At 40.4% G+C, this 27,458-nt stretch overlaps 1 protein-coding gene across 3 annotated transcripts in view; it reads left to right on the forward strand.

Annotated features, from left to right (window-relative positions):
• The first annotated feature begins 610 nt into the window (after positions 1-610).
• Positions 611-27,458, forward strand: part of CPNE8 (copine 8) — a 92,047-nt gene continuing 65,199 nt past the window's right edge. For all 3 annotated transcript variants that reach the window (XM_057417823.1, XM_057417824.1, XM_057417825.1), the window contains exons 1-3: positions 611-792; positions 13,272-13,312; positions 19,268-19,314. In XM_057417823.1, coding sequence (XP_057273806.1) covers positions 653-792; positions 13,272-13,312; positions 19,268-19,314 — 228 coding nt within the window. In that variant the 5' untranslated portion in view covers positions 611-652. The remainder of the gene's footprint in view (positions 793-13,271; positions 13,313-19,267; positions 19,315-27,458) is intronic.

Below are 27,458 nucleotides of genomic sequence, written 5' to 3' on the forward strand. Positions count from 1 at the left end.
GCTGGCTACTGGGCTGCGCCTCCCTCCTCGCTGGCCCGAAGGAGCGGGTCCGCCTCGCCGCGGACGGCGCGGGGCGGTGAAGTTGGCACGGTACCGGCCGGCTCCACAGCCGCCGGCTCCAGGGCGAAGCTCGGGGTACTCTGTCGCTCAGCTCACTCAGCCGGGACAGGAGGGGGTTCCCCGGACAGCCTCCGGGGGGGGGGGGGGGGGGGGGGGGAACGAGGGACGACGGACGACGGACGACACGGGAGTTTCTCTGCAGGGGGCCGAGGGGAAAACCACCGTGGAGGCGCGGGAGAGAAGGCGCTCGGTCCGCCCCGCGGGCTGGCTCCTACCGGCTCCTTTCCCCGCCCCACACGCTGTGGGGTGGCTCCCGCCGCGGTACCGCTGGGGTCCCCGGCCCGACCACCCACCCCGACCAGCGGCCGTCGGGCGCCTCGCGCTGGGGCAGTCACGCGCGGCCCCCGCTCGCGGTGACGTCACCGCCCCTCTCCCGCTTCAGGCGGCGGGGGCAGCTCCCGGGCTGTGCGAGTGCCGCTCCGCGCCGTGCGGGGCCGCTTGGCACCGCCTCCTGCCCTCCCTCTCCGCCGGCCGGCCGGCCTCCTCTCCTCCCGTCCCTCCTCCCGTCCCCGCCTGCCTCCAGTGTTGCCCCATGTTCGCGCTGGAGAAGGCCGGGGGGCAGCCGGCGTCGGGTAGAAGTGGTGGGTTTCCGAACATGGCGTCCGTGGGGGATTTTAACGTGCTCAGCTCCAGCATCCCGGCCACCAAGGTGGAGCTCTCCGTGTCCTGCAGGTACTGCGGCGGCTCAGGGGAGCGCTGCCCGCTCGCCCCGGGGCGTCGGAGGGAGAGCAAACAGGCGAGGCCGGGCCCGCCGTGTGCCGGGGCTGGGGACCCCCGGGCGGGAGTTGTCAGGGGCGTGGGGCAGCGTCCGGGCGCGGGGTTTCCCTCCACAACCCAACGCTGTCCGGGGCGCTGCGCCCAGCCCCTGGGAGAGCTGCCCAGCGCGGGGAAGTTGTAAATACCCTGCTTCGGGAAGAACCTGGGAGCAGTTTGGGCTCTGCTGCCCGCCCGCTACCGCGCACCGGCCGGGGTGCCGCCGGGGGAGGAGCGGCTGCGGGCTGGTCCCTGCTGCCGGCATGGGGGGAAGCTGGCAGAGGGCGCGGGAGCCGCCTTGCCGTGCGCCGAGCGGGTATTTAACTTCTTCCAGCGGGTATTTAACTTCTGGAGCTGTCCCAAGTGGCGCGGTGGGGACGGGGAAAACTCCCATCCGGAGCAACCCTTTCTCAGCGTGTTTAAGGCACCCTCTTGCAAAACTGTTACGAAACCGGGCGTGTTACTCGTCACGTTTTATAGTAACGCTGCTGCCGGTAAATTACAAAAATGCCAACCCTTCACACCACATCTAGTGTATGCAGATTTGTTCCCGGACTTTCGTTTGGCTGTGGTTTGTTTATCGGCATTCTTCCTTGAAGCACTGGGAGTTTCCTGTCAGAGGTCTGAAAGTGTTTTTATTTGTGGTCTTTTATCTTCATGTGTTCGTTCACATTTCGCAGCTTCCTTGGGTATTCCCTAGAAGTTGCAGAACAGTTCCTTTCGCTGGCAGCTTCTAGTGGGTAATTTGAACTGTTAGTGTTGTTTCCTGTTGGGAAATGAGGCAAAGTTTGTGCTACAGTCCGTTGTTCCATTTTCTAATGGAGCTGCTAGGGAGCTGCTGCTGTTAACACCGCTTCTAATGAAAGAACCACAGTGTTCTGAACCTAAATTCAGACCACTCCCTCTTTTTCCTTAGTAAATAAAGTATAATTTGATGTTTTGTGAAGGATACGTTTAAAATAAGGCTGAGACAATGAGTAGTAAGATTGAATTTGGAATACTGAATTAGTCCCCAGACTGACATATGAATGCCCTGATGTATTTACTGCCTACCTCTGCAAAGTTCACTGGCAACAACCTCAGAAAACCCTGGTCCCCTGAAGGGTGGGCTGCAACATGTAAAAGCAATCCAGGGGTTCTAGCATTACTGCTGAGTTCCTTAAGTAACCTGTCACAATTACAGATACCAGAACAGTCATGCTGGATTTAACCCTGTTCCCTTATAATGGGAGTTCCTTTCATTCCGGGTATTGTTTATATATACCTGCAATGTTTTTTTTAAACCCTTGTTCTGTAGTGATTTAAGAATCCATCAGATAGTTACAAGGAAATGTAGGTATATGACATAGTGAATTCTGACCTTAGTTACCTTTCTGGTAACTAATTTCAGTATATAGCTTCAATATTTGTTTCTTCGTAGGTATCTTTAAAAGCTACATCTGTTTTGTTAAAACTGCATTCTTTTTCCTTGTTTAAAAAGAAATGGTCTGCCTTCCCAACATGTTTTGATGTCAAATGCAGAGGATGGGGATTTCTATGGTGATTCCTTTCTTCTTAATGCGCTGGGATGGCAGCTCTGGATTACAAAATCATGCTTCAAAATTGAGTGTAAATGAATGACATTGGGACAGAGATTAACGATTAACACATTTGTGATTCATCTATAAACATTCATTGGCTCAGGCTCTCAAAAAGTAGTGTTAAATGAAATTGTGAAATAGAGAGCAAACTGCAAAGTTCAGAGAATGCTGAAAATTCTTTAATAATTAGCAGTTGTGTATTCCTTAACACCTGAAGAGAAATGCTTTTAAAATAGTTTGGGTCATGACATTAATTTTCTCTTGGTAGCTGGAGTTATAGAACCAATTTGGTCAATTGTTTCCGTCAACAGTTGTCAGATGATAACTGTTCTTTCTTCACAGATTTTCGTTTTTTGCTTGTTTTCATTATAGGAAGTCTAGGAACTTCTTCCGTTCGTACGGGTGGTGTAACTTGCTGGAAAGTGAAGCAGTGCAGGCTGTTTGTGTCCCAAATAAACTTGTTACTCTAGACAGTTTATTTATTTATTTTCCCTCTTTCTGTCCTTCTTTTTCAGTAAGGAAACAGCTTCTGTTCACTTAAGCTTTTAATTCTGTATAGTTTATCTGTCAGCACTTCCCAAGTTAATTTGCCCTGCATACTGGTGCTGTCAGTGTTACCAAGTTCACCAGGTTCCAGTGCTATGCAGATGGCATTGCACTACTTCTTACTCTGCAAGCCAGGCTGTTCTAGCTTCAGGGGCACATGAGGTAACCTTCAGGAGAAGTGCATCTGATGAGATGAGAAATTCTCTATGAAAATTATGAAATATTTTGGATATCAGGTGATGTTCTTTCTGGGGTATGACTAAAAACTTTTCCTATGATTCCCATGGCTGATAAAATGCCAGCATTTGGCCATAGTTTTACAAATGCTAGAAGAACAAGAAATTAACTCTTTTTAGTTATTACTAATCAGTGCCTATCAAATAAAATGTTGACAATTCTTTTCTGACTCTTGGAAGATGTAGATTTCCAACCTTCTGAGTTGTCTTTTTAAACAAAAATCTGTGTTTTTTGGCTCAAACATTTCTGGCTCAAACATTGGTGGAACAACAGAAATGTGTCATCAGAGAGGATCCTCTGCGGTGTTGGTAACAATCTGCTATTGCCTGGATCAGTTGCTCAAGTAGCCATCTCCCTCTGCGCCCTGTAGCTCCCTTCATCACATGCCTGAGCTGCATCCATGGTCTGATGAAAATTTCACTGTCATCTGCTCTGTGATCTTTGGTTGTTGCCACCTGGCGTGATATTACACGATTGTCATGAGGTGAAGGATCAGGACCTTGGCTCTCCAATTAGTGTGAAAGAGAGAATATAGGCTGCTTTTATCTTTTACTCCACTACTGCTTTCCAGCCCAAAGGTTCTTCTTCCTCTAAAGGGGTATTTGCACTGCATGCTATGTGTAGGCCTGTGCCTAGACTTGAATCTTCACTTTAACTGTGTAAACTTGTGGTCCCATGTGAGCCTGAAGTAAGCTTTAGGCCATGTGTCTGCCACCCTTATATCCCCCTGTGGTGATGTTCTTCACCAGTTCCAACCTAGTTAAATCTCAAATCTCTTCATTTTCTATTCTGATCTTCCCTACTATCAGTGCAGTTACGATGTAGTTGACTGAGCTAGCATACTTAATGCTGAGAACATAGGTAGATGATGGTTTTAACATATCTTAAAGTTTGTGCTGTATGTGAACAGACAAAGTTTTTCACTGTTTATTGTGATGTGTATCACGGTGATTTCTACTTCTCATGGTAGCTCGGTGGACCCAGGTTTTTTCCTGTTGTCTCCTGACTGAGCCACAGCCTTTATGAAACCTTATCTTACAAGAATGGCCAAGAGTTTCATTAAGCCTCATGTTAATGTTTATTTACTTACTGAATTAGGAGTTATCAGAATTATATTCTTGAGACTAATTTTTAATATCTGTAGGGAAGTGAAGCTGTAGCTTGGTCACTTTATGACTTCTAGGAGTGTGTTTGAAAGTGTATGACTTCTAGTGGTTATCTGAAAGATAATAACATGCTGACACAGCATAGGTCACTTTATGATAGTATTGCTCTGCAAGGCTATATGCTCAGTCAAGAAGTCTGTCCTCAGTGTTCTGGGTTTATGCTGAATAGGCTCTCCAGTGGCTGTATTCCCATACCAGGCATAATGTGTGTGAAGGCCTCATAAACTCCTTATCATGATTAATTCAACAGAAATACAACTGGTTGCCCATGCCTGGTTTGCATCAGTTCTGTGCCACTTTACAATTTGTACAGAAGTGTAATATTAATTAATAGGCTGAATGGAACTAAACAACTGCTATTCTGAGTAATGAAGATAATTTAATTTCAAGTTTCTTGCACAGAGGAACAGAAATTTCTGTTTCAGATATTTTGCCTTTTCTTTTATTTGGCAGCCTGAATATCTTAACCAGTCACTTTCTAGTGGTTGCGGCGCCCAAAAGTATGTTTAATTATATGTTTGATTGTCCTAGGCATTGATTTCTGGCAAGATCACTTCTCTCCAGACAGTGTAGTTGCCTCCTCAATTTTGAAAATAGCAATCATTTCTTAGAAATCCCTGTCACAGAAAGATGCAATGCTAAAAGAGATATCCGTAACAGATTATTTGGTGGTGTAGCTCTGTGTAGTACAAAATATGGAATATAAAATTCATCCTGATTGTAAATCTGGTTTTAATTTTCCTGCTTTCTTTGTGTACATGTATCCAGTTTGGATTAAAAGTCTCTGGAGTGGCTATGTGTGACCAGCAACAGAAAGTTGATCTTGTATGGTTTTGCTTTGAAATGAAACTGCCTGGACAACCAGCTGGCTCCAGCTGCGAAAAATTAGTGTATTGGGGAAAAAAATATAAATGGGTGACAGTGTCCATCAAGGTAGTCATGGGAATGCATTCCTGATAGCTTACATGGTTTGGCTTTCACCTGTGTGTCTGTGTTTGAACTTTAAGCATGCAACTATGCAACTTCTAGAGTTTAAAGCAGATCTGTTGCCCTGTGAATTCAGTGTTGTGATTCCGAGGCCCCAGGTTTCACACTAACTCTGCAAGTCTCGGAACTTGCCCAGTTTTGTCTAAAATTGTCTTATGGGGCTTAGCTACAAACCCAAACCCAGTGTTTTTTCTAATGACCAGGTGGCTACTGCTTAGTTAGTGTCTCTTTGGCTTGTTTTTGTGTGGTATAAACATATTTCTTTCTACAGGTAGTAGTAATAAGTTGTTATTCTGTGTATATTGATGTATTTGTGACTCTCAAAGGACAGTGTAATGCAGAGGAGCATTGGCATGGTGTGGTAGCAGAGGTCTTGCAAGTGGGGACACAGGACACAGAGTAGTAGAGCAACAGCTGAAAAGAGGGGCACCCCAGTGCTGTAAAGAGGTCACCAGTGGTTGGTAAAAAGTGCAGGCTGGGAGCTGGGCAGACCTGTTTTTTGGAATAATGCTGTGCTGAAAGAGCAGGTCTCAAGCAGATGTGATACGCACCATACACAGTAAATTTGTATGTAAAATGGAGTTGCAGACCAGTGAAGCAAGAGCGAGGTGTAAGAGCATGTTGGAAAAATAACCCAAATGGGGATTCTCAGAGTGGGGAGGAGGGAGCCATCAATATCAAACTCCTCCTGAGACCACCTGCTCCACTCCTGCCACCGCTAAACTTCATGCTTCTCCCCAGACAAGACGTGGGACACTGATGGCTCACTGTAACACCCTCCCACAGCTGACGCCAACAATCTTAGCCCCAGAAGGGTGCTATAAAGGAAACCCTGACAGCAGGAAAAGAGAGAGGTACTAGGAAGTGTGAAGCAGCTTTAAATGTATTATTATGAACTCTTTCTGTAGTAGTATTATTTTCCTCGTTCTCTTTCTTTGCCATCTGAGCAGTGCTTCACCCACTAACAGGAGTATCTTGCCCAGATTTTCACAATCCCATACTTTCTGTTTGTTTCCACAGCATGCCTGCAAGATAGTGCTATGTTTAAGTAAAGAAACTTAGCTCTTCCTTTGGTTTTTGTTTGTTTTTTACCCCCAGGAGTAGTCAGCAGTTTTAATAGAGGTTTCAACCTGAAACTTTGTGTACATCTAGACAGAGAAGGCTGTGGATTGTTATAAAATCATGGAAGCACTGCTGGGCTAACCCTTCACATTGCTTCTCCCTTTCTTTTTCCCTTAAGAGAATGGCTTCTGAACCAGTATCTGTTTAAATTGACAACAAAAGTTACTGGGAGGCTGAAAATTACTTCTTGGTCTCCTTGTGAACCAGCAGAGCCAATTACTTCTCCACAGGTTATGATGAAGTATTGTAGATGCTTTCTTAAGCTTGCATATCGGAGGTACGTTTGCTTTCTTCCCAGGCCTTCTAGTGCCGCAAAGAGCGGAGACAATGTAAAACCAGAAGGAAGGTATGATCCTAATTGCCTGTTGGTCAGAAGAGCCACCATTTTCTCACCTGTGAGCCTTTCCCAAGAGAGCCAGTTATTTTGACAGGAAGATAAAATTCTGAGAAATTGTCTAATCTTCTTTTTTGGTCCAGGGCATTTTGAATCTAGAGATCTGGAGGCTGATAGCTTGCTTTTTATTGTGTTCTGACAGAATACAGAAGGAGAGAGTAAATAGCTAGGGAAAGGTGGCTACTTAAGCTAGCACCACAACAGGAAAGTTGTTTGTGCAATTACTCTGCAAGAAGTCAAGTGGATTCTTCACTCAAGTAGGCTCTTTGGGTTGTACATCGTCTTACATAGGACTGCCCATTGCAAGTCCAGTAATATCAGTTGAGGCTGAGGGACAGTGTTTGCTAGGACATCATACAGTTAAGTTAAAAATAGTAGTAGAATGGATACCATTCTGCACAGTAAAAAGTGAGGAGATGCTGCTTTGTTTTTTTTCTCTGGTTCTCCTTTGAAAAAGGCACGTGGGCCCAACATTAAGTGCGGGAAACAGAAATGCCGTTTGTTTGATGAACTAAGGGCAGTCGCGCTTCCCATGGAATGACACAAGTGTACTGTGAGAAAAGTAGTGTACACTTATATGAGAATCTGGTATCTTGAAAATGTATATTTTCTAAAAATTAAAAATAATTGTGCATGGGTAACTAACTTCTGTGTTTGCAAACTGCCGAGGGCTTTATTTCACAACCAAGGAATCTTTGCCTGCACTTTAATGTAATCTAAAGATGAAGAGAAACATAAATCCTTAACAGCTGGAGAGATTGTGACAAATTCATCTGAAGCAAACTGTATTTTTAGCGTAAAGGATTTCAGAGCTGTTGAAAGCAATGTATACATAAGTATTTTTCCAGTCATATGAACACAGTTGGGGATTTTTTTGTGTACTTCTGTTCTTTAGTGCCAGAATTCTGCCATTTCTGAAGGGGTGATTGTATTTACTTCTGCTTAGCAGTTGGATTTAACAAAGAGTTAAATTTAAACCCTGCAGAGCAGGAAGTTCAAATACTGATCATTAAAATAAAGTCAAATTTGAAGCAAAGTATATGTGAACAAGGTGAGTAAATGTTATTTTTTTAACATAGGCCAATCTTTGTCAATGTACGTATAATCCATAGAGTATGTGAGACTGTGCAAAGCAACATAGTGTTTAAAAGACATTTGGACTATGTTGTTAATAACATGCTTTAACACTTGGCCAGCCCTGAAGTAGTCAAGCAGGTGGAATAGATGTCAGTTGTAGGTTCCTTACAATAGAAATACTCTCTTTTATTCTTAAACAATTTTTCAAGCAAAGCACCACAGCACAGAAACTGTTATTTTGACAAACAATGTGAACAAAGTGATTCTGCAAGGCATAGCTAAATAGGTTTTAACTTTTCTTATGTACTGATTACTTTTAATTTTTTTCCTGGAGAAATCTATCTCATGATACAGAAAAAGAAACCTTTATCCCAGCATTTGTAATCGGTCTTGTGCTTTCCAGTTTAGACAAGTAGGCGTTATTGCTGTGGTTCCTATTTATTTTTTCCTTTAGTCATCTGTTCTATTGCAACCGTTTTGGAAGGTCCACTCCAGAACAGGCAAGTACAGAATGAATTCCTTCAGAATCTGTTCTGGTAGAATGCTGCTTTCTGCACAGATGTTCCTAGACTTCTTTGCTGTACATATTGGATGTGTGTGTGTTTCTCCAGGTAAAAGCATATTTGTATTTTTTTTTTTTTTTCCCTTCCTCATACTCAATAGCAATTCCTCCTCTTTTCTTTTTGCATTCTTTATTTGAAAGGCTGAATGTGCCTAGAAAAAAATGTACTCCCCATGTTCTCTGATTAGGAGGAGGAAATAGAGTTTTAGATATTTCTGGTTTCTGAGTTTCTGAGCTTTCCTAGGACTACTTTCTGCGACAAAATAGTGTACTACCAAAGAGAATGCTTTTCTCAGGTAAAAGGGGAAGAAATGCACTGCGTATCACTCAACCTGTGCAGGAAGTGCCATTGACTATTGAGGGGATAAAGACAACATGAAGTTCCAGAAATACATTCAGTCTTCTTTTGCTTTCAGCATTTCTTTTGGGTGTAGGTTGGCATCTGCTTACGTGCCATGCAGTTTTCAGGTATTTAAAGGAGCACTTTGATTGTTTTCCCCCTAAAATCATAGAATCACAGAACAGTTAGGGTTGGAAAGGACCTTAAGATCATCCAGTTCTAACCCCCAGCCATGGGCAGGGACACTTCCCACTAGACCATGTCATCCAAGGCTCTGTCCAACCTGGCCTTGAACTCCACCAGGGATGGTTCATTCACAAGCTCTGTCCAACCTGGCCTTGAACACCACCAGGGATGGAGCATTCACAACTTCCCTGGGCAACCTATTCCAGTGCCTCACCACTCTTACAGTAAAGAACTTCCTCCGTTTAAGTTTTAACCCATTAACCCTTGTCCTATCACTGCAGTCCCTAATGAATAGTCCCTCCCCAGCATCCCTATAGGCCCCCTCCAGATACTGGAAGGCTGCTATGAGGTCTCCATGCAGCCTTCTCTTCTCCAGACTGACCAGCCCCAACTTTCTCAGCCTGTCTTCATATGGGAGGTGCTCCAGTCCCCTGATCATCCTCGTGGCCCTCCTCTGGACTTGTTCCAACAGTTCCATGCCCTTTTTATGTTGAGGACACCAGAACTGCACACAATACTCCAAGTGAGGTCTCACGAGAGCAGAGTAGAGGGGCAGGATCAGCTCCTTCAACCTGCTGGTCACGCTCCTTTTGATGCACCCCAGGATATGGTTGGCTTTCTGGACTGCGAGCGCACACTGAAGCTGGCTCATGTTCATTTTCTCATCCACCAACACCCCCAAGTCCTTCTCTGCAGGGCTGCTCTGAATCTCTTCTCTGCCCAACCTGTAGCTGTGCCTGGGATTGCTCTGTCCCAGGTGTAGGACCTTGCACTTGGCATGGTTAAACTTCATGTGGTTGGCATCAGCCCACCTCACAAGTGTGTCGAGGTCCCTCTGGATGGCATTCCTTCCCTCCAGCGTATCAACCGAACCACACAGCTTGGTGCCATCGGCAAACTTGCTGAGGGCACACTCAATCCCACTGTCCATGTCAGCGACAAAGGTGTTGAACAAGACCGGTCCCAACACCAATCCCTGAGGAACACCACTCGTTACTGGTCTCGAGCTGGACATTGAGCCATTGACCACAACTCTTTGTGTGCGGCCATCCAGCCAGTTCTTTATCCACTGAGTGTTCCATCCATCAAATTGATGTTGCTCCTATTTAGAGACAAGGATGTTGTTGTGGCACTTTGTCAAATGCTTGCACAAGTCCAGGTAGATGACATCAACTGCTCTACCCCTGTCCCTCAGTTCTGTAGCCCCATCATAGAAGGCCACCAAATTGGTCAGGCAGGATTTCCCCTTAGTGAAGCCTTGCTGGCTGTCACCAACCACCTTGTTGATTTTCATGTGCCTTAGCATGCCTGCCAGGAGAATCTGCTCCAAGATTTTGCCAGGCATGGAGGTGAGACTGACTGGTGAAATGAAAATGTACAGAGGAAACTGAGCAGCTGCTGGAGTCGCTAAGTGATTTAGTGGACAGACCAAACTTCCCCGCCACCCGTTTGCGCTGTTCTTTACATGCCTTCTGAAACTGGCTGCATTGCTTGAACAGCTTGTTAAATTCTTATGTTACCGTTTTGGCTGGTTATTAATGATTTGGAAGATCAGTCATGTGTGCAAACTTTGCTGAAGATGTTTTTTATTTATGGTAAAATGTATGAAGGGTCAAATGGAGGATGTTGAAAGCTGTATTAGTTCAAAACACTTGTTGACCTGAACTGCAATGTTAACCTTTGGTATTTCAGTCCTTCCAGGGATACTGATTGTGTAGAAATACTCTGGATTCTAGAAGTCCTTGAGCAGCTAATCGCTGATGAGCAGGAACATCTCAGGAAGTGTTACAGATAATTACCTTGCTCTCATTCTGTTCCCATAGTGGCTACTTTTGGCAACTGCTGGAATAAGAGCATTGGGGTAGGCTGAGCTGCTGGTATGGGCAGGCTTCATGGTTTTATGTATATGGGAAAACAGAGGAAGAAAACTTAAAAAGAAACAGAGTAAGAGTAGGAAATACTAAAAAAACCTCAAGGCACCTTAACTCAGTATGAGTCATTAAAATGGTTTAATCTTAATCTGCAGTCACAAATGCTAACATACCAATTAGAAGGTCATTGTAGAGTATTTATGGGGAGGAATTTAAATTGCTTGGAATCCTAATAGTGAGCATGGGAGGCCTATCCCAAAACCTAATGTACTGCCTCTTTCTTATAACCCTGTGTCTAGGCTTTTATTATCCCCAGATGAATTGCTGTAAAACCAATTCTAGTTACCATAAATTAATGGCATATCTAGGTATGTATAATTAAAGAGGAATAGGAGGCAATTTTCATTTTGGATTGGTAGTTCTGATATTGTAGAACTTGCTATACAGTCTTTTAAAGTAGGTTGTAGTGGTTGTTGTGAAATACAGACTTGAAATCACTGGTTTTCCTGGGTTTGTTAATATTTCAATTTGTATATTTTTGGGTAAGGTAGAATACATATATGAAATATAGAATGCATATATGAAAATCCCACTTCTGAATGGATTAGAGAAGTTCTGAAGAAGCAGCATGTGCAGATGTCAGGTTCATTCAGAAATACTAATTTTAATTCTAGTGCCTACTTTGGCTAAATAAAACAGATGCACCCAACATTTTTTTAAAGCTATCTTTTATTCATATTGCTTGTTCTGAAATGCAGACTTGGCAGTACGTAAATTGGGAATACAGTATTTTTTCCTTGTTGAAGCTGAAGTGGAGCCCTTAGAACACCTGTATCGAACAATGTATTAATACAGTTTTTCAGCACTGTTCAGCAGCACAAAAATAATGTGATTTATATGTAAGAGTAATAAATGGTGATCTTTGAAGAAGCTGTACTAATTACTAAAAATAGTGAAATGTGATGTAAACTGGTTATTTAATCCTTCCACTTGCTCCAGGGTAGGATCAGAGAACTTATTAGTGCTTGTAGCTACCTAACATGTTCTTAAAGAGTGTCAGTGGTGGAGATTTAACGTCATGTCTGGCCACCTCTAACAATGAAAGGTGGTAAAACAATGGAATAAAGTTCAACTTCTGCACTTGCGGAGCAGAAGAATCAGTTTGTGGTTAAACCTTGTTGCTGCTTGCTCTGTCTGCATGGAGATCAGCTTCAATTTGCACCAGTTTTCTTCATAGATATATTCTATAGACTTATTATTACTTCTGCTTCCGCTGGACTCTGGTGGCTCCATGTCTGTCTTAGATTGCAAGAAATTGGTTTGCTCAAAACATTATTGCTTGAATTGCGTGTTTTCTGGTCTTCATAACACTAGCAAAATTACTCTATAACTTTTTTGTTTATGTATTCCAGTATGCCTTTTTTCCCAAAAGCACAAGATTCCTGTCTTGCATTCAATATTTGGTCTGCTGGTCTAGAACCGTTTTTGGTATAACTGCTATATATCTAGGTACTTACAGCTAATCTGCATTTTCTGTGGATTGAGTTTATACCTAACTTCAGCTACCTGCCTTGTCCCTGTTCAATGGCTTCCTGTTTTTAGACCATTTTTCTGGTTTGTCCAGATAATCTTTTTATTATTTATTTTTAATTTTCAATACTGAAATGTTGGTAACTATTTTAAGAACAGTTTTCTGGTCAGTCCAAGTTCTCTAGACTTAGTGTTAATTTGAGCCTCCTCATCTGTGGATGATTCTCAGTTTAGTCTAAAGTGTGGCTACAATATTGGGACCACTACACTGCACAACAAAGAAATAAGTTCTTACTGCTTATTCCTAGGTATTTTGTAGATATTTGAAAAATTCCTAATTTTGGCGTGTTCTGTGCTTTCATTTTCTTTATCTTGCTCATCCGTGGCAGATTCTTACAGATATTTCCTGATGGCTCTGAGATCTCATAGCCATTTTTTTTAAGTAAAGTCTAGTTTTTGTGTTCAACTAGCAAATTCATCTCTGCTAGATGTTTGGGATTTTAAGTTATTTCTGTTCCTGGTGTCTTACATATATTTAATATGCTTGTTATGTGTTGCTTCTCACTTCATGGTGTTGGAGTGTATGAACCACAGTTTGCTCAAATCCAAAATGTATAATAAAATTAAATGTAAGACTCCTCAAGTGTTAATGCTGACTGACTTCTAGTAAATCTTACGTATTGAAAGGATATAAAACTAAGCTGACTATCAAACTGTTAAAAACATATATGAATTGGTGTCTGATTTGTATCTTCCATTTTTTTATAAATAAGATTATTTTATCTCTTTTTATTTAACAGAAATCTTTTGGACAGAGATACGTTTTCTAAATCTGATCCAAGTAAGTATGCAGCATTTTATTTCTTTTCATCGCATCTTCCCCATGTGTAAACACTGGATTAAAAGTTACATGAGTGATTTCCTTCAGTCTCAGTTAGGTTTACGTTGTCTTTGTGACAATTATTTAAATTAATTAAGTTATACCTACATAAGATACGCTTATGGATTGTTATATGAATTGGAATTTTAAAGAGTCTGTATTCAGTGTTGCTTTCTTGAGCTACATGGTTCCTTATTTAGGAGTCAGCCTACATTTTCCTAAATTAACAAACGCAGAAAGGTATATTTATTTAAATCTTTTTGTTCTAGATCTCTTTCAAAGCTAGCAAGCAAACTCCTAAACAAGCTAGAAGCATTTGTTGCTGCTAATGCATATAGTGTCCACTAATCCTAGAGTCAAATGCTGAAAAATAAAATTAAGTTGTTTCTGAGAAATATGACCTCACCTGATCAATAATCATATCATGGTTTATGACTGAATGTTTTCAGTTATGTCAGATAGTGATACCCACTTTCCCTATAAGTTTTGTTAATGTATGACTGGATCCGACAAAAATTCTCATGACTATGAATTTATGTATGACAGGACTTTTGATTTAAAATTCATTACTATCTTTCTGTAACAGACCCTTTATGATACGTTTATCAAAGAACTGAGACCACAAAAAAAATTCCTTTTTTTTTTTTTTTTTGATAGTGTTTAATCAAAGTACTGCTGTAGTGTTGAATGACTAGTCCTTACATTATGGTGTCTTATCATAGCATAGAATGGTTTGGGTTGGAAGGGAGCTTAAAGAACATCTGGTTCCAGCCCCCTGCCATGGGCAGGGACACCTTCCACTAAACCAGGCTCCTCCAAGCCCAGTCCAACCTGGCCTTAAACACTGCCAAGGATGGGCCGTGTTATCACGGACAAGGACAAGGGGTTATGGGTTAAAACTTAAACAGGGGAAGTTTAGGTTGGATATAAGAAGGAAATTCTTTCCTGTTAGGGTGGTGAGGCACTGGAATGGGTTGCCCAGGGAGGTTGTGAATGCTCCATCCCTGGCAGTGTTCAAGGCCAGGTTGGACGGGGCCTTGGGTGATACGATTTAGCTTAAGGTATCCCTGACCAAGGCAGGGGGGTTGGAACTAGATGATCTTAAGGTCCTTTCCAACCCTAACGATTCTATGATTCTATGATCACCCCGTATCTATTTTAATGTGTAAGGGATTTTTTTTAGCTTGGGGTTTTCTTGCTTAGAATACAGTGTATTGTGCTTACTGACACTGGCCATAACTTGAGACACATATACTTCTGTGAAGTGTGTGGACATGTGTCCTGGTGGGATACACTTAGGTCATGTGAGTGTTTGTCCATTTTTAACCCAAGGTGTTTTTGTGAGAGATTCCACAGTAGACTTCTGATGGAAAAGCTTCTACTTTCTGTGGAAAAGCTGCATGAAGTTAGGTGTACCTTTGATGTTCCTAGCCTACAATACCTTTTATTTTTAAAAAGGAGGTATTAGCCATACCTTGCCCCTGTTGTAGGGAGATCATGCAGAAGCAGTTCTGTTTTGCACATTACTACATGTTTTTTAATTGGCTAATAAAAACTCACTTGTTCAGGTTAAGCAGTTTTGAAGAGTGGTCAGTGACCTATTGCTGCTGATAGAATTCAGAGATCTCGTTATTGAATCAGGGCACCTTTATGAAAGTGATGAGGATGTCTAGTTTTTAAGGTCAGATATTACTAGGGACAAGTGCTTCAAGTTTTTACCAGACAGATAGCTGTGTCAGGTATAAATTGCAGAGTTTGAGTACCAGGGGACTGCAGTGTGACCTGTGTGGCAGGAGGCCATGAGCCACCATGTGCTGTCGCAGCAGGTTCCAGTCAGCTCTAAAAACCATGTGAGTAAATTGCCTGCCAGAACTTCTGCCAGTCAGAGGAACACACAGGGCCCCTGCTCAAACCTGTTTGAGAAGAAAAGCAGCAGCAGCTATGAGCTAGAGCTGAAGGTACTACTGCAGCCACACTTCCAGAGATAAACTGCTGGCCATGTGTTCTTGAACGGAGACACTCCATATAAAAGTCGGTGCACCTCTGAAGGGTCTGTGACCTGTGGGCACCCCAACACAGGGCGGGTGGGCAAACCAAGTGATTGTGGCTGGTTGGGTGACCTATGCCGAGGAAGGAATGCAGGAAAACCTAAAGAATTCCTAATATCTGTCTTTAAAATATTTCTGAGACACAAACTAGTGGTGCTTTACAATGGATTCCGAGTATATGGAAATATTTTTAAAGTGTCATAACCTTTCCTGTCAGTTTGAAACACACTGCTTTCCTGTTTCCAGTAAATAGCTTATTTAAAGCACTGAAATTGCTGGGGTGCTTTAGAGATCTGGTCTCAAGTTGTGAGTAGCCACTTATGCTGCCAATCAGGCCTATCTGTATGGGTTAGCAGTAGAGAAACATGGAATACAGTAATACTATCCTTGGCAAAGGGAGAAGCTTGGGCTCTGGAAGTGCCCATACTGTATTTGCCCTAAAGAAATTACTTGGCATAACAAGTTGGTTGTGGATACTCTCCAAACAGTGTACACTTAGTTTTAGTATTCTGTAGGGTTTTTTATTAGCCAGTTTAGTTTGTTTGCTCCTAGTGTCCTTTAGTTGAGCACAAAGATAATGGGTGAAGGCCATTCTTAGACTGTTCTGTGTACAGTAACTTTATCCTGTTAGGTAAGAAAGGTGTCAAAACCAGCATCATATCTTCACTGAATTTAACAACCATTAGATTCTTGTACAAGGTAGAATCACATAGCGTCACTATAGGCTGAGGTCTCATTGGATTTGACTAGGCAAATTCTAATATGCTTTTCAAACTCCAGTTATCTAGAGAGAATATTGATAGTGAAAATCTGATTTCATCCTCTTGGTCTTTTTCTCAGAGAGGGACACACATGAATATAGTTGACTCCCTTGTCAACCTAAACAGTCTTCTGAAATTGAAAAGGAACTTGTGATTTTTCCAGTTCTCTTGGGAGGTTTGCTTAGCTGTGTTTTGATACTGTAATTGCTACTCAGTATTTATTCCAGTGCTGACCACTTCCCTGCAATCTGGAATATACATGCCAAGAGAAGGCTGGCACTTTGCCTCCCTTGAGGCAAGTTACAGAAATAATGTAGAGATATTAGCTATAGATGGGACAGACTTGGATAGCCCTGTTCATGAAGTATTTTAAACAGTACTGAAGTCTCCTACTGACAGTGCTTTCTTCTCAGTGGCGTCAAAGCAAGTCATACTGATTTACTGCAGCTCATATATACTGATTTACTGCAGCATTAGGGCCATTCTGTTCTTCCATTTTGGAGACCATTTCTTTTTCTAGGAATATTTTTGAGACAATTTTTTTTTCCCCTCTTTGAGAGAATGAGCTAAAGCAGTGTTTTCCTCATGAGGTGGGATAAGACCTGCAAAGTAGATACAGATTAATGAATTTGGTATGTTTCTTTGTGTAATGAGACTTGGGCAAAATTATTTTCTTCCTAAGCACTGGCTAGGCAAACTGAACCACTGTGCAGTTGTGGCGGCAGCACTGTGGTCAGGATAGAATGTCCTAATGTGGAGTCCTGTGACTCCTGATTGTCTTAATAGAAAGAGTCTGATATGAAAGAATGGAGAGGTAAAAACTCTTCCCCTGGAGGCTCTCTCCATAGAAGATAGTTTCAATGAGGAGAATGTCATGACAGCTGGGACAAAAGGGTCTTCAGGAAGCTCTGCCCAGAAAGTATAGAAGCTGGTGAGTGAAGAGTAAGGGAAGCCCCTGATACAACTGGCTGTAGAATCATGGAAAGATTTAGGTAGCATGGAGAAAAGACCAACCTCGTTGCGGCTCATAATTCTTTGGAAGGGAGTAGATATGTTGTTAAGTTTGGGAAAACTCAAGTGGGCAGTTTGAGTGTTACAGTAGTTGCCAGACTAAAGGATTAGCATGTATGCATTAAACAGGAAAACACCAGAGTGCAGGATAAAGGCAGCTTAAACTATCTGGGAAAATAAGAAGATGCAGACTATAATATTTTGGGAACTATCTACAACTGAGTGATAACTGTTGACACTTCCACCCTCTTCTTCATTGAAAGATTTCCTTAAATTTACCTTGAGTTTGACACTGTGGTATCAGTGTCCAGAGTTAAGAATTACAAAATGTTAAGATTTCTGACCCATAGGTGTGTCTGTAGAGACAGGACACCTGACCCTTGGAAGAGATGATTCTGTCTTAGCAGGAACGGTATTTCCAAAGTTTTTTTTTGTTTGTTTGTTTTTTTTTTTTTGTTTTTTTTTTTTTTTTTGCTTGTTTTTCATCTGTGGGAATTTCCTTTGACATTTCCTTCTTCTCCCAGGGTTACTTTGATACAGATCTTACTAGGTACAAAAGTCAGTCAGAAGTTCAATAACCTTCAGACACTTCTGTAGCCGATTTCATAGGTTCCATTTCACTGTTTTCTTACATTTTTTCATTTACTTTCATTCTCCATGTAATATAGTTCAGCTGTCTTCTTCAGACTACTGTAGAAATAGGCTTGTTGGTTTGGAATCATCCTACTTTAAGCAGGAACCAAAGCTTGGAGAATTATTGACCAAGGTTTCATTTAGAGTGAAAGGAGAAAGACAGAGGTCTATTTCAAAAGAATGATTTTGAATTTTTTTGTAAACTTTTTTCTTGTACAAAAGTATCTTATTTGAGAAAAAGTTGAATTGTGTTAACTTTTAACTTATATGTAAGCTAAAATATTGAACTTGTTTTTTTTCTACTTTGCTACTACCTAATGGGATTTTTTTGTTGGTTTTGGGTGGGTTTTTCTGTTTGTATGGGGACCAAATACCCTTCAAGTAAGAAGAAAATGTAATTTGAAGCTTGACTTCATTTTTGCTTTGCTTTTCATTTTTACTTTTGCTTTCATTTCATGTCTATTGATGATTCTGATTTTTTTGAAAACAAAACCAGGCTTCTATCTTTAGTGTTCAAGGCTGCAACCCAAAAGAGTATTGTTTTTAACCTTCTGTTGAAAAATAATGATGGCCACAGGAGAAGATTTTGTCAGGAGAAAAGTGTTCAAATACCTGTATTTCTGTTGCTTAGAAAAGGGCTGTAGTGGAGTTTCAGGTAAAAGTTGTTTTATGGTAGTCAGCTACAACTAGTCCAAGACTGTAGGGGAAAAAAAAGTTTATAGTACAACTTTAGTGCAAATTACTTGTGCTTATAATAGTATTTAAAAGACCTGCTTATAATCACTATACCTCCATCACCAGTTCCTGTGATGGATGCTGCAGATTAATGTGTTCTGTAATGGAAAACCAGATCTGTGAAGAGAGTGATGCCTGTGGGAGTATGCTGCTTGGTCTTTCCAAAAAAGCCTAGGTCAACAAACTTAATTAATTATATTTTTTATTAGGTTTTAGTTGTGGTGTTTTTTTATTTTGTTTTTTAACAATGCATATGCAAGAAACTTAAATATATATATGAATAATTTGAAGCAGAATTAAGGAAGAAAACATGAGAACTTATTTTTTTCCTTTTTCCACTTTTATTTCCCCTTTCTCTTTTCCCAGTAGGGTCCTTGTTTGGTTTTATTTTAATTCTCTCATCTCTTGAAAGAAACATAATTTAGGGTAATTTTGTATTAGATTAACTAGGTTAGCCAGACTATCCACATTTAATGAAGAACTGCTTTTATCCAGTTTTACTGCTAATGTTTGTCAGGTGATTTGCTGAAGGTCAAGCATAAGTTTTGCTTCCCATTTCAGAACCACCCTATTTATTAGGTCAGTGCTGCAACAACAGACTGAGGGAAAACAAATTATTGTTCCAGTTAATAATTTCAACAGCACAACACACTACAACATTGATTCACTTAAAATATGTCAAATGCTGAAAATGACCCAACTTTTTTTTATTATTTTTCTTTTCACAGTATGTGTTTTGTACACACAAGCCATTGGAAACAAAGAATGGAGAGAGGTAAGATGTATAAACCTTTTGAGTATCCTTCAGGCTGGTTGTTTGCCCTAGCAACAGAGGGCACGTCATAGCCTCTTTATTAAAGAGTCTTTAAAACCTAATCACATTAATCTTAATTTCCATATCTGTACTCGTATTTCCATCAAAAGGGAAAGCAAAATTAGGGAAAATATGTGAGTTTCCTGTTTTACAGTCTCCTTGAGATAAGTGAAATCAAACTTAGCTATTAGTCTGGACAAAGTCTGTGGATATCAAGAGAGGAAAACATTCAATCAGTACAAATCCTATGGAAGAATTCAGCTGTGGTGATGGTTGGTGTCAGCAAAACTAGCTTCTAGTTGCGGTAGAGATCTACTTTTCCCGTGTGGTGTTAGGCAGAAGTTAAGTGCTGCTGAGTAATGTATACATCAGGCAACAAGGGAGGGAGGGGATTATTGGACTACGTCGTCTTAACCTATAAATACTGGACAGATGTTTTAAGAAACAAAATCAAGTACATCTAAATTAATTATCTACACAAGTTCAATATTTGTAGCCTGGAACTGTCTCCCTGTACTTAGTCATCTAATTTTTCTCCATTAATATTATTCTTTGAAAGAGTTGACAGTGTTGGGGGAAGGGTGCTCATCTCTCTACTGATAAAATGTGCTATTTAGCTGCCTTACAGAGAGAATTGATGGAACTGTTCTTCACTATAAGTGGTCCACTGTGTGGTCATTTGTTCTAAGAATAGAGCCAGGAGAGGAATGAACTATCTTACTATTTTTTTTCCCTGTAAAACAGAGGAGGACTGATGTTTGTGTTTTTAGAATTGATATGTTATTACTACTATTTAAACATTCCAGTGGAGGGGCAGGGGCATAGAAATTAGACTTGTTCCCTCATACTAGGTAGTTGCCTGGAGAAACTTATTTTCTGCTCTGCTGAAAAATGGTGGATGTTGATTTCAGTCTTTATGAGATGAGAGAATTGAATTGGTCTCCTGCTTGGAGAAAAACTCGTGTAACTGAGCAGTACATGAAACATTGTACCTATTAAATTTGCTGGGTTTAGTAAAATTGCTGCTCTCTGTTCTAACTGTGCACTAGACATCCTCTTAGTATACCTACTGGATCACATTCTTCTGATTTATGTTAAGAAATGTCATTTTGAGGACCCTAAATTGGAATTCATTAATCAATTAAATTGGCAGAAGTTGTGGACATACAGAGTTCTAAATGTTCTGGATAGCCAATTCTAAAAACTAGAAGTCTTAAGGCGTATGAAGGCCATTGGTGTGCTTTGGCAGTCAAGCCTTGATCGTTACTAAAGCATTCATGTCCTCTTTTGGCCTAGGGTTAAGAGGATTCCGTCAGAAATTCTGGCTTTTATTGTTGTCTAAGGTTAATCTGTAATTCTATGGAATTTTCATGCTTCTCTGTTGTAACTGTTAGAAGTATTAACCATTTTTAATTGTCCTGATGGAAAAATTGTAACATTATCACCTTAGAAACTGTTCCGTGTGCTCACTTTGAGGTGATTTAGGAGATTGTCAATGGAAAGGTTCCATCTGCTCATAATTTTAACAAGTCCAACTTTGTAACAGTTGCAGTGTGTCACCTCTTTATAGCTTTGTATTGTCTTCTGCCATTTTATTTCCTTGACCAGAACAAAAACACCTGAATAGAGCAGTGTGCAGCATTATTGCTTGGATTGCATCTTGACACTGTTTAGAGTATCTTGGCTGCACGATGCGCTTGGGTATGTGATTATAGCATTATTATATGACAGTTTAGGAACCACATAGGTTAAACCAGACTTTTGACATGGCAGTTGCTAGAAAGGCTTGGTGAGATTTTTCCTGTTTGTTTTTGTTTTCTCTCTTAAGACATAATTATCTCTATATTGTCTATGAGAAGGAGGTCTAGGTACAGGTATTTTCTGCTCAGTTGACTGTTCAAACTATTTATAGTTTAGGGAAAAAGATAACATCCTGAGGGCAGTTAATCTGACCTAATTTAGATGACTGCCTTATATCAAATGAATCATTCTTTAGAAATGCCTCCAAGTAATGATCAAAAGCCTACACTTTGAGCTATGTCAGATGTAAAGTTTGTTGAGTAGAATCCGATTCCTACTAGCTGTTACGACAGCTAAAATTCAGAGGTTGGCATGACAGAGGGACTGACTCAGGATTGCATTTTACGTGTTGTGATGTATTATATTTTTACCAGTGGTAAAAAATAAGGTGGTAGGTAGAAGATTAATTGATGTATACATTAGATGGGTAATCTTATATAAAATATCTTTATTTTAATGCTTTTTTTGCAATGGGGAATGCACTAATATTGTGTTTTTTTCAATAAAAATCTGTATATGTGTCCATTTTGTTGCATTTAAACACTTACCTAATATTTTACAAGCTTATATAGGTGGATTTCACCTGGATCAGTTTGTAGAAGACAAAACTGAGACAAATAACAAGCCCCTGATAGTATGTGTAGATGTTAATGATGTTCCGTCATGGCAACACACTTTACATTGCTCATCCTTTTTTGCGTATTTCTCTTCCTTCTTTTGCCTAATTATTTTCTTTTGAACACTGCAGAAAATACAGAAATTTTCTGCAGAAAATGCAGAAAAACAATGCAGAAAAAATATGGGGATCATAAACACAGTAAATCATTTCATAATCTCCATAATTTTCCTAACACTGTATTGTAGCATTGTGCTTTTCTTTCTTGCCTTCAGCTAAGCTGTTCAGATGGATAGCCATTCTGATGGATTCAATACAATAGTTAAATCTTTCATTTAATGAAGGGTAGATGGTTTCTGATCATTGACTGTGGTACAGATTCTAGTGGTTTTACCCAGTGTTATTCTTGAGCACCAAATCTTGAACAAAGAATTAAAATGTTTTGTTCTCAGTTTAATAGGGTGTTGTTTTTCAAAACAGTTGCCCTGGCTTCACTTACAGTGTGATCATCGGGTATGTCACTTAATATAACTGGCAACAAATGCATCATCAGAATTGGAGCTTTGGCTCTAAAATATTTACTTCTCCTTACTTTATGAGGACACATTTGAAATATGGCTCAGTATAACACTGTTATCTACAGAAGCCTTAAATGATATATGGAAAGAGTCTGAATTTCTTCATTTCGAAGCCGATGTTCATTCTGAAACCAAGAGCGAGCATTTCAAACATGAATGTTAAATAAGTAGTTGGCATTGTAAAATACTCAACCAGCTGCAGTTTTATTGGCAGTATGCAGCAATGGGTAACTAACTGTTAAGAAACCGCCTATGAAGCGAGGCTCTGAGCCTCTGGTCCATCTACTGTAGCAATGCTTTGGATGCAGATTACATTTGTGTACCTGTCTGGAATTCAGACATGACTTCATGAGCTGCCAAATGTAATTTTATGTCCTCAGTAAATTTCCATTGCGTCTTCTAAAACAATCGTTCATGGCTTCCCATTCTTCAGGCCTTCTTGTTCATTGATTCTATTCACTTTTAATCTGGAATAAATATGCTGGAGACTAAAAAGAAGCATCTTTTTTTATTGTGTCATTAAATTGAGAGAGAAGGCAATTAGGGAAATTGCACTGGAATCCCAAGATAGTGAAAGTGGCCAGTTTGTAAGAAAATCGGAAAATACCATCATGAGCCAAACCTAGTCCTTGTAGAGTTTATCAACAGGAAGACTTTTCCCTTTATGTGCTTGCACTGCTTATTCAGCCATCCTAACTGATGTATTAAGTTAGCTGCTACATTTTTTCCTCGTATGCATATAAGGGTTTCATTCATCCATATGGAATTTCATCTGCCATTTTACTGTCCGATCACTCAGTATGACTAATGCTGCTCTGCCATGTCTTCGTAGTTGCCTTTTAAATATTCATCCTGTTTGATTCTGTAAAAATCTATTTGGTTTGTAGCTTTTTTTTTTTTTTTTTTTAGGGAAATAATACTAATAACTGTACTTGCCACTGGTGAGGCTGCATCTCGAATCCTGTGTTCAGTTCTGGGCTCCTCGCTACAAGAGATACCGAGCTGCTGGAGTGACTCCAGAAAAGCACTGATTCTGTTATTCTCCTAAATGATGTCTCTAAAGTTACTTGCTTGTTGGCCATATTAAGATTTTAGTTTCACACAACTGTTAGTGGGAAAATTAGGCTATGTGGAGAACTATTTAATTAGCAGCTGTGTTATTAGTTGTAAGTGATTGGATTATAGAAATAACCTATTCTACTTAAAAAGGCTGTAGGTAATTGGGAAAACAGATTTAAAAAGGAGATGCTTCATTTCGCTGAAAAGTGTAGACTGGTGGTTTTTAGAGGCCAGCATTTTTATGTCATCTATAAGAAATTTTAATAGTGATTTTTCAGTTAAATAATTATATTTAATGCAAAGGAATGATTTGTATAGCCATTGGAAAAAGTAAAGAGACCAAAAACCAAGCCTCAATTAAAAGTGACTTAAAATAATATAAAGAAAAGCTAGCAGTGCCACTGAATCTCCTGAGTTTTGTAACAATTTCAGTCTAACTGATGAGTGATAAAGGGAGCGGTGTAACAGGCATTCTGTTAGGCCTTCTCTGGCCTCAGTGGAATTAAATCATCACCATGTTGCACATTTATCTTTTTTTACTGATACAATTCTGTCATGCATTTTAAATCAAGTCCGAAAGATTTCCCAAGTGTAGCATGGTTGTTGTGTAAAGTGAAATATTGTTTACTGAAAAAAATGCGGATTTGATGGGAGGAAAAGTACTTACACATTTATGATACTTTACTGTTTCAAAAAATGAAAACTGACATTTAGCTGCCGTTTTATAACTTTTCCTTCTGAATTAACTTTCTTTTTCTAATTCATACAATTCATACATCCTTCTAATTCATACATAGTTCTGTTTTCTAACGGAACTATAAAACCCCAAGATAATGTAGTCATGGAATAATTTAGGTAAAAGGAATCTTTCCAGCCTCCTGGACAACATTTATCTGCTGTATCTAGTTCATCAACTGATCCATGCAAAGCCATCTTCAAAGTTAGGCCAGGTTGTTCAGGGCCTTTCCCAGAGCAGAGACTGCGCAGCTCTCTGAGTGACCCATTCCAGTGCTTAATCCCTCATTCTGGAAGAGTGTTTCCTTATATACCTTCATAATTGCTTTTGCTGCAACTTTTGACTATTGCATCTTGTCCTTTTGTTGTGCTTTCTGTGAACAGTCTGGCTATGTTTTCTATCATGCTGTTTAGGTAGTAGAGAATGATAATGGAAACAGATCTTTCCTAAACCACCTCTTCTCCAAGCTGAATAAACTGGGCTCCATTGGCTTTTCCTCATGTTGTGTGCTCCAGCCTGCTGATACTGGTATATATATATATATATATATATTTTTTTTTTTTTAAGTTTAACAGAACTGCTTCCAGTCTGTTGATTCAGTTGCATTTAGACCCCAAACTGTACCCAGTTTTCCAGGTGGGGCTCCACAGATGTTTAATAGAGGGGGAATAATTATTGCCTTTAATCTGCAGGCTGTGCTGACCCTAATACAACTCAACATGTTGTTAAACATGCACCAGGACCTTTTTTCTGCACCTCTCGTACCCCACCTCTCAGTCCCCAGTACCAGCACAGGAGTTTTTGTTGAACTTTGTGAGAGAGCCTACAAGGCTGTACAAATAAACTGAGTTTTTTGTCTGAGGGGAGTGTCTGTGTCCCCCTCTAGTCACAGTCATTTTATGGTATGTAGTAACAAAAGGAAACAGAGCTTAGCTTTACCTTGCTATGTGCCTTCATCTTGCTTTTCATGCGCTTGCAGAAATTGTCATGCTCCCAGTCCATTAGTACCTTCTATGTGAGAGAAATGTAGAGTGTTTCTGAGTGTGCAAGCCAGCATCTGTGCTGCATTAGGGTCAGCACAGCTAGTAGGTCAAGGGGGGTTATCCTTGCCCTCAGCAGCAGTGAGACCATAGCTGGAGTGCCGAGTCCAGTGCTGAGCTCCCCTCTGTGAAAAAGATACAGGCACTAAGATGTTAAAGAAGTGGGAGCATCTCTAATATGAGGAGGGACAGAGAGAGCTGGGATTGTTCAGACTGGAGAAGAGGAGGCTTGTATGTTATTCATGTTTATAAATACATGGTATGAGGCAGTAAAGAAGGCAGAGACAGACTATTCTCATCTATACCCAGCAGAAGGATAGGAGTCAATGGGCACAAATTGAAATACAGAAAATTCTACTTAACATTAGAAAAACCCTTTTCACTGTGAAGGTGATCTTGCACTGGAACAGGTTGCCCAGAGACATTGTGGAGTCTTTGTCCTTGAACATGCGCAAAACCTGACTGGACAACCTGTTCTAGCTAATCCTGCTTTGAGCAGGAAGGTGGAATTGGAGAATCTCCCGCGACCTCTTGCAGCCTCAAGTATTCTCTGATTCTTGTCTGTTTTCCTTAGCCATTAACTTTATTTTCCTCTAAACGTCTTTTCCAAAGTCAGGTATAGCCTTCTGTTGTGCAAACTGCCTTTACTGTTTCAGGAAGGATCATACTGTCACAAAATGATCTGTTTATGAATGTGTCAAGCAAGAGGTTTGTCGAGAGGTGTTAGTGGCCCTAAATGGACTTTTTTGACAAGTTATCCTCTGAGCTCACTCAGTTATTTGGGGTTTGTGCCTTTCAATTTAGATAATGGCTTTGGCAGTAGAAAGTAAACTTTCTTAGGGTACAGCTCCCTGTATTCTTTGTTTTCCTCTGTCTTCCATGTATATAGAACTGTCCCAAAAGGTTGAAGATTCTCTTGTTCTCCTTCAAGCTTGTCCTAATTTGAGGATTTTAAGAACTTCAGTAACCTTTCTTTTTCCTGCTTGATGAATCTCCCAGGGCAATTTGCTACTTGAATCTGCACAATGCTGGGAGATTTTTTCATTTAAAAATCTGTATATGTGTGTCTGATTCTGTTGGACATAGCATGAAAGACTAGAACTTAGTATGTGTTCTTCACTTACCTGCTGTGCTTCTGGTAGCTTTGCCAGTTGCAATGCAGTCATCCTTGGATCATCTTTTTTGAAGGCTTGAAGTCTTTTGCTTCTAGAGTAGGTCAGGATTTACTGGATTTCGGTACTAAGAATAAATTTTGTCTTTATGCAGCTTTAAGAGAATTTTGACAGTTTGCTGTAAAAGTGCAAATTGAAGAAACAGGACCCTTGAGGGGAAAAAATACAGGAGATATATTCCTGTTCAGAACTGCAAAATGGATGGTCCTTATGACCCCACTGTTTTCATTTCTCATCCCTGGTGTGATGAAATGCTATTTACTGGCTTGTGTCAGAGAGCAGCTTCTCATTTTCAGTGCATACCTAAACACACTACTTAATACTTAGATATTGCTGCATATTTCATTTTATCAGCCATTCCAGCTTTCATTTTTTCCTGGATTCAATATTGTTGAATGTTATAAAGCATGCAGCTGACAGGGGAAGATTTTATTTACAAATACTGACATTTATTTGACCTGGAAACTGATTGGAGACTTTGTGCATAAAATTTGAGCCTTACTATTCACAGGGGAAAGAAGGGCCCTTTAGCCCAGGCAAATATTCCAGCCATACTTACTGTCTGAGAAATGCTAACTTTCTACTACTGCTGTTGTTTCTCATTAATGAATATTCAGCCATTTTAGTCACCAATGTTGGTTCAAGAAAGTGTTTTTTACAGCAGTCTGCTGGTCAAATTTATCCCCACGTTTCAGAGAATACCTTGAATCATTTCTCAAGAGACTGACTTTTGTCGTCTAAAACAAGCAGTAAGGATCACACTGTTTGTTCTGATCTGTTTCCAGGATCACATGCATCCTGTGCTACTCCTCCCTTAAGAGACTTCAGGATCTCATTTTGAATGTGTAGTATCTTCATCACTCTGGAGAGCTTCTGGAGATTTCTCCTGCCTGTATCTGTATAATGCTTACCGCTTTCATAGTTACTGCTTTGGTTTAGGAGAGTTGAAGAAATACAGTGATTGCTAATGGGTAAGCTTGGTTTCTAAACAATTTGTGCCTTACAACATACTCAGAAGCCTTCTTACAGGGAATATCAAGGTTCCCATGACACCAGGAAGTCATTCCACCTAGATTTTAAGAAATGGTGTAGTCTTGGCAAAGG

Source organism: Pezoporus wallicus, unplaced genomic scaffold (genome assembly GCF_028554395.1).
Source record: "Pezoporus wallicus isolate ANWC-B61680 ecotype Strahan unplaced genomic scaffold, APGP_CSIRO_Pwel_v1 contig_5542, whole genome shotgun sequence".
Taxonomy (NCBI): domain Eukaryota; kingdom Metazoa; phylum Chordata; class Aves; order Psittaciformes; family Psittacidae; genus Pezoporus; species Pezoporus wallicus.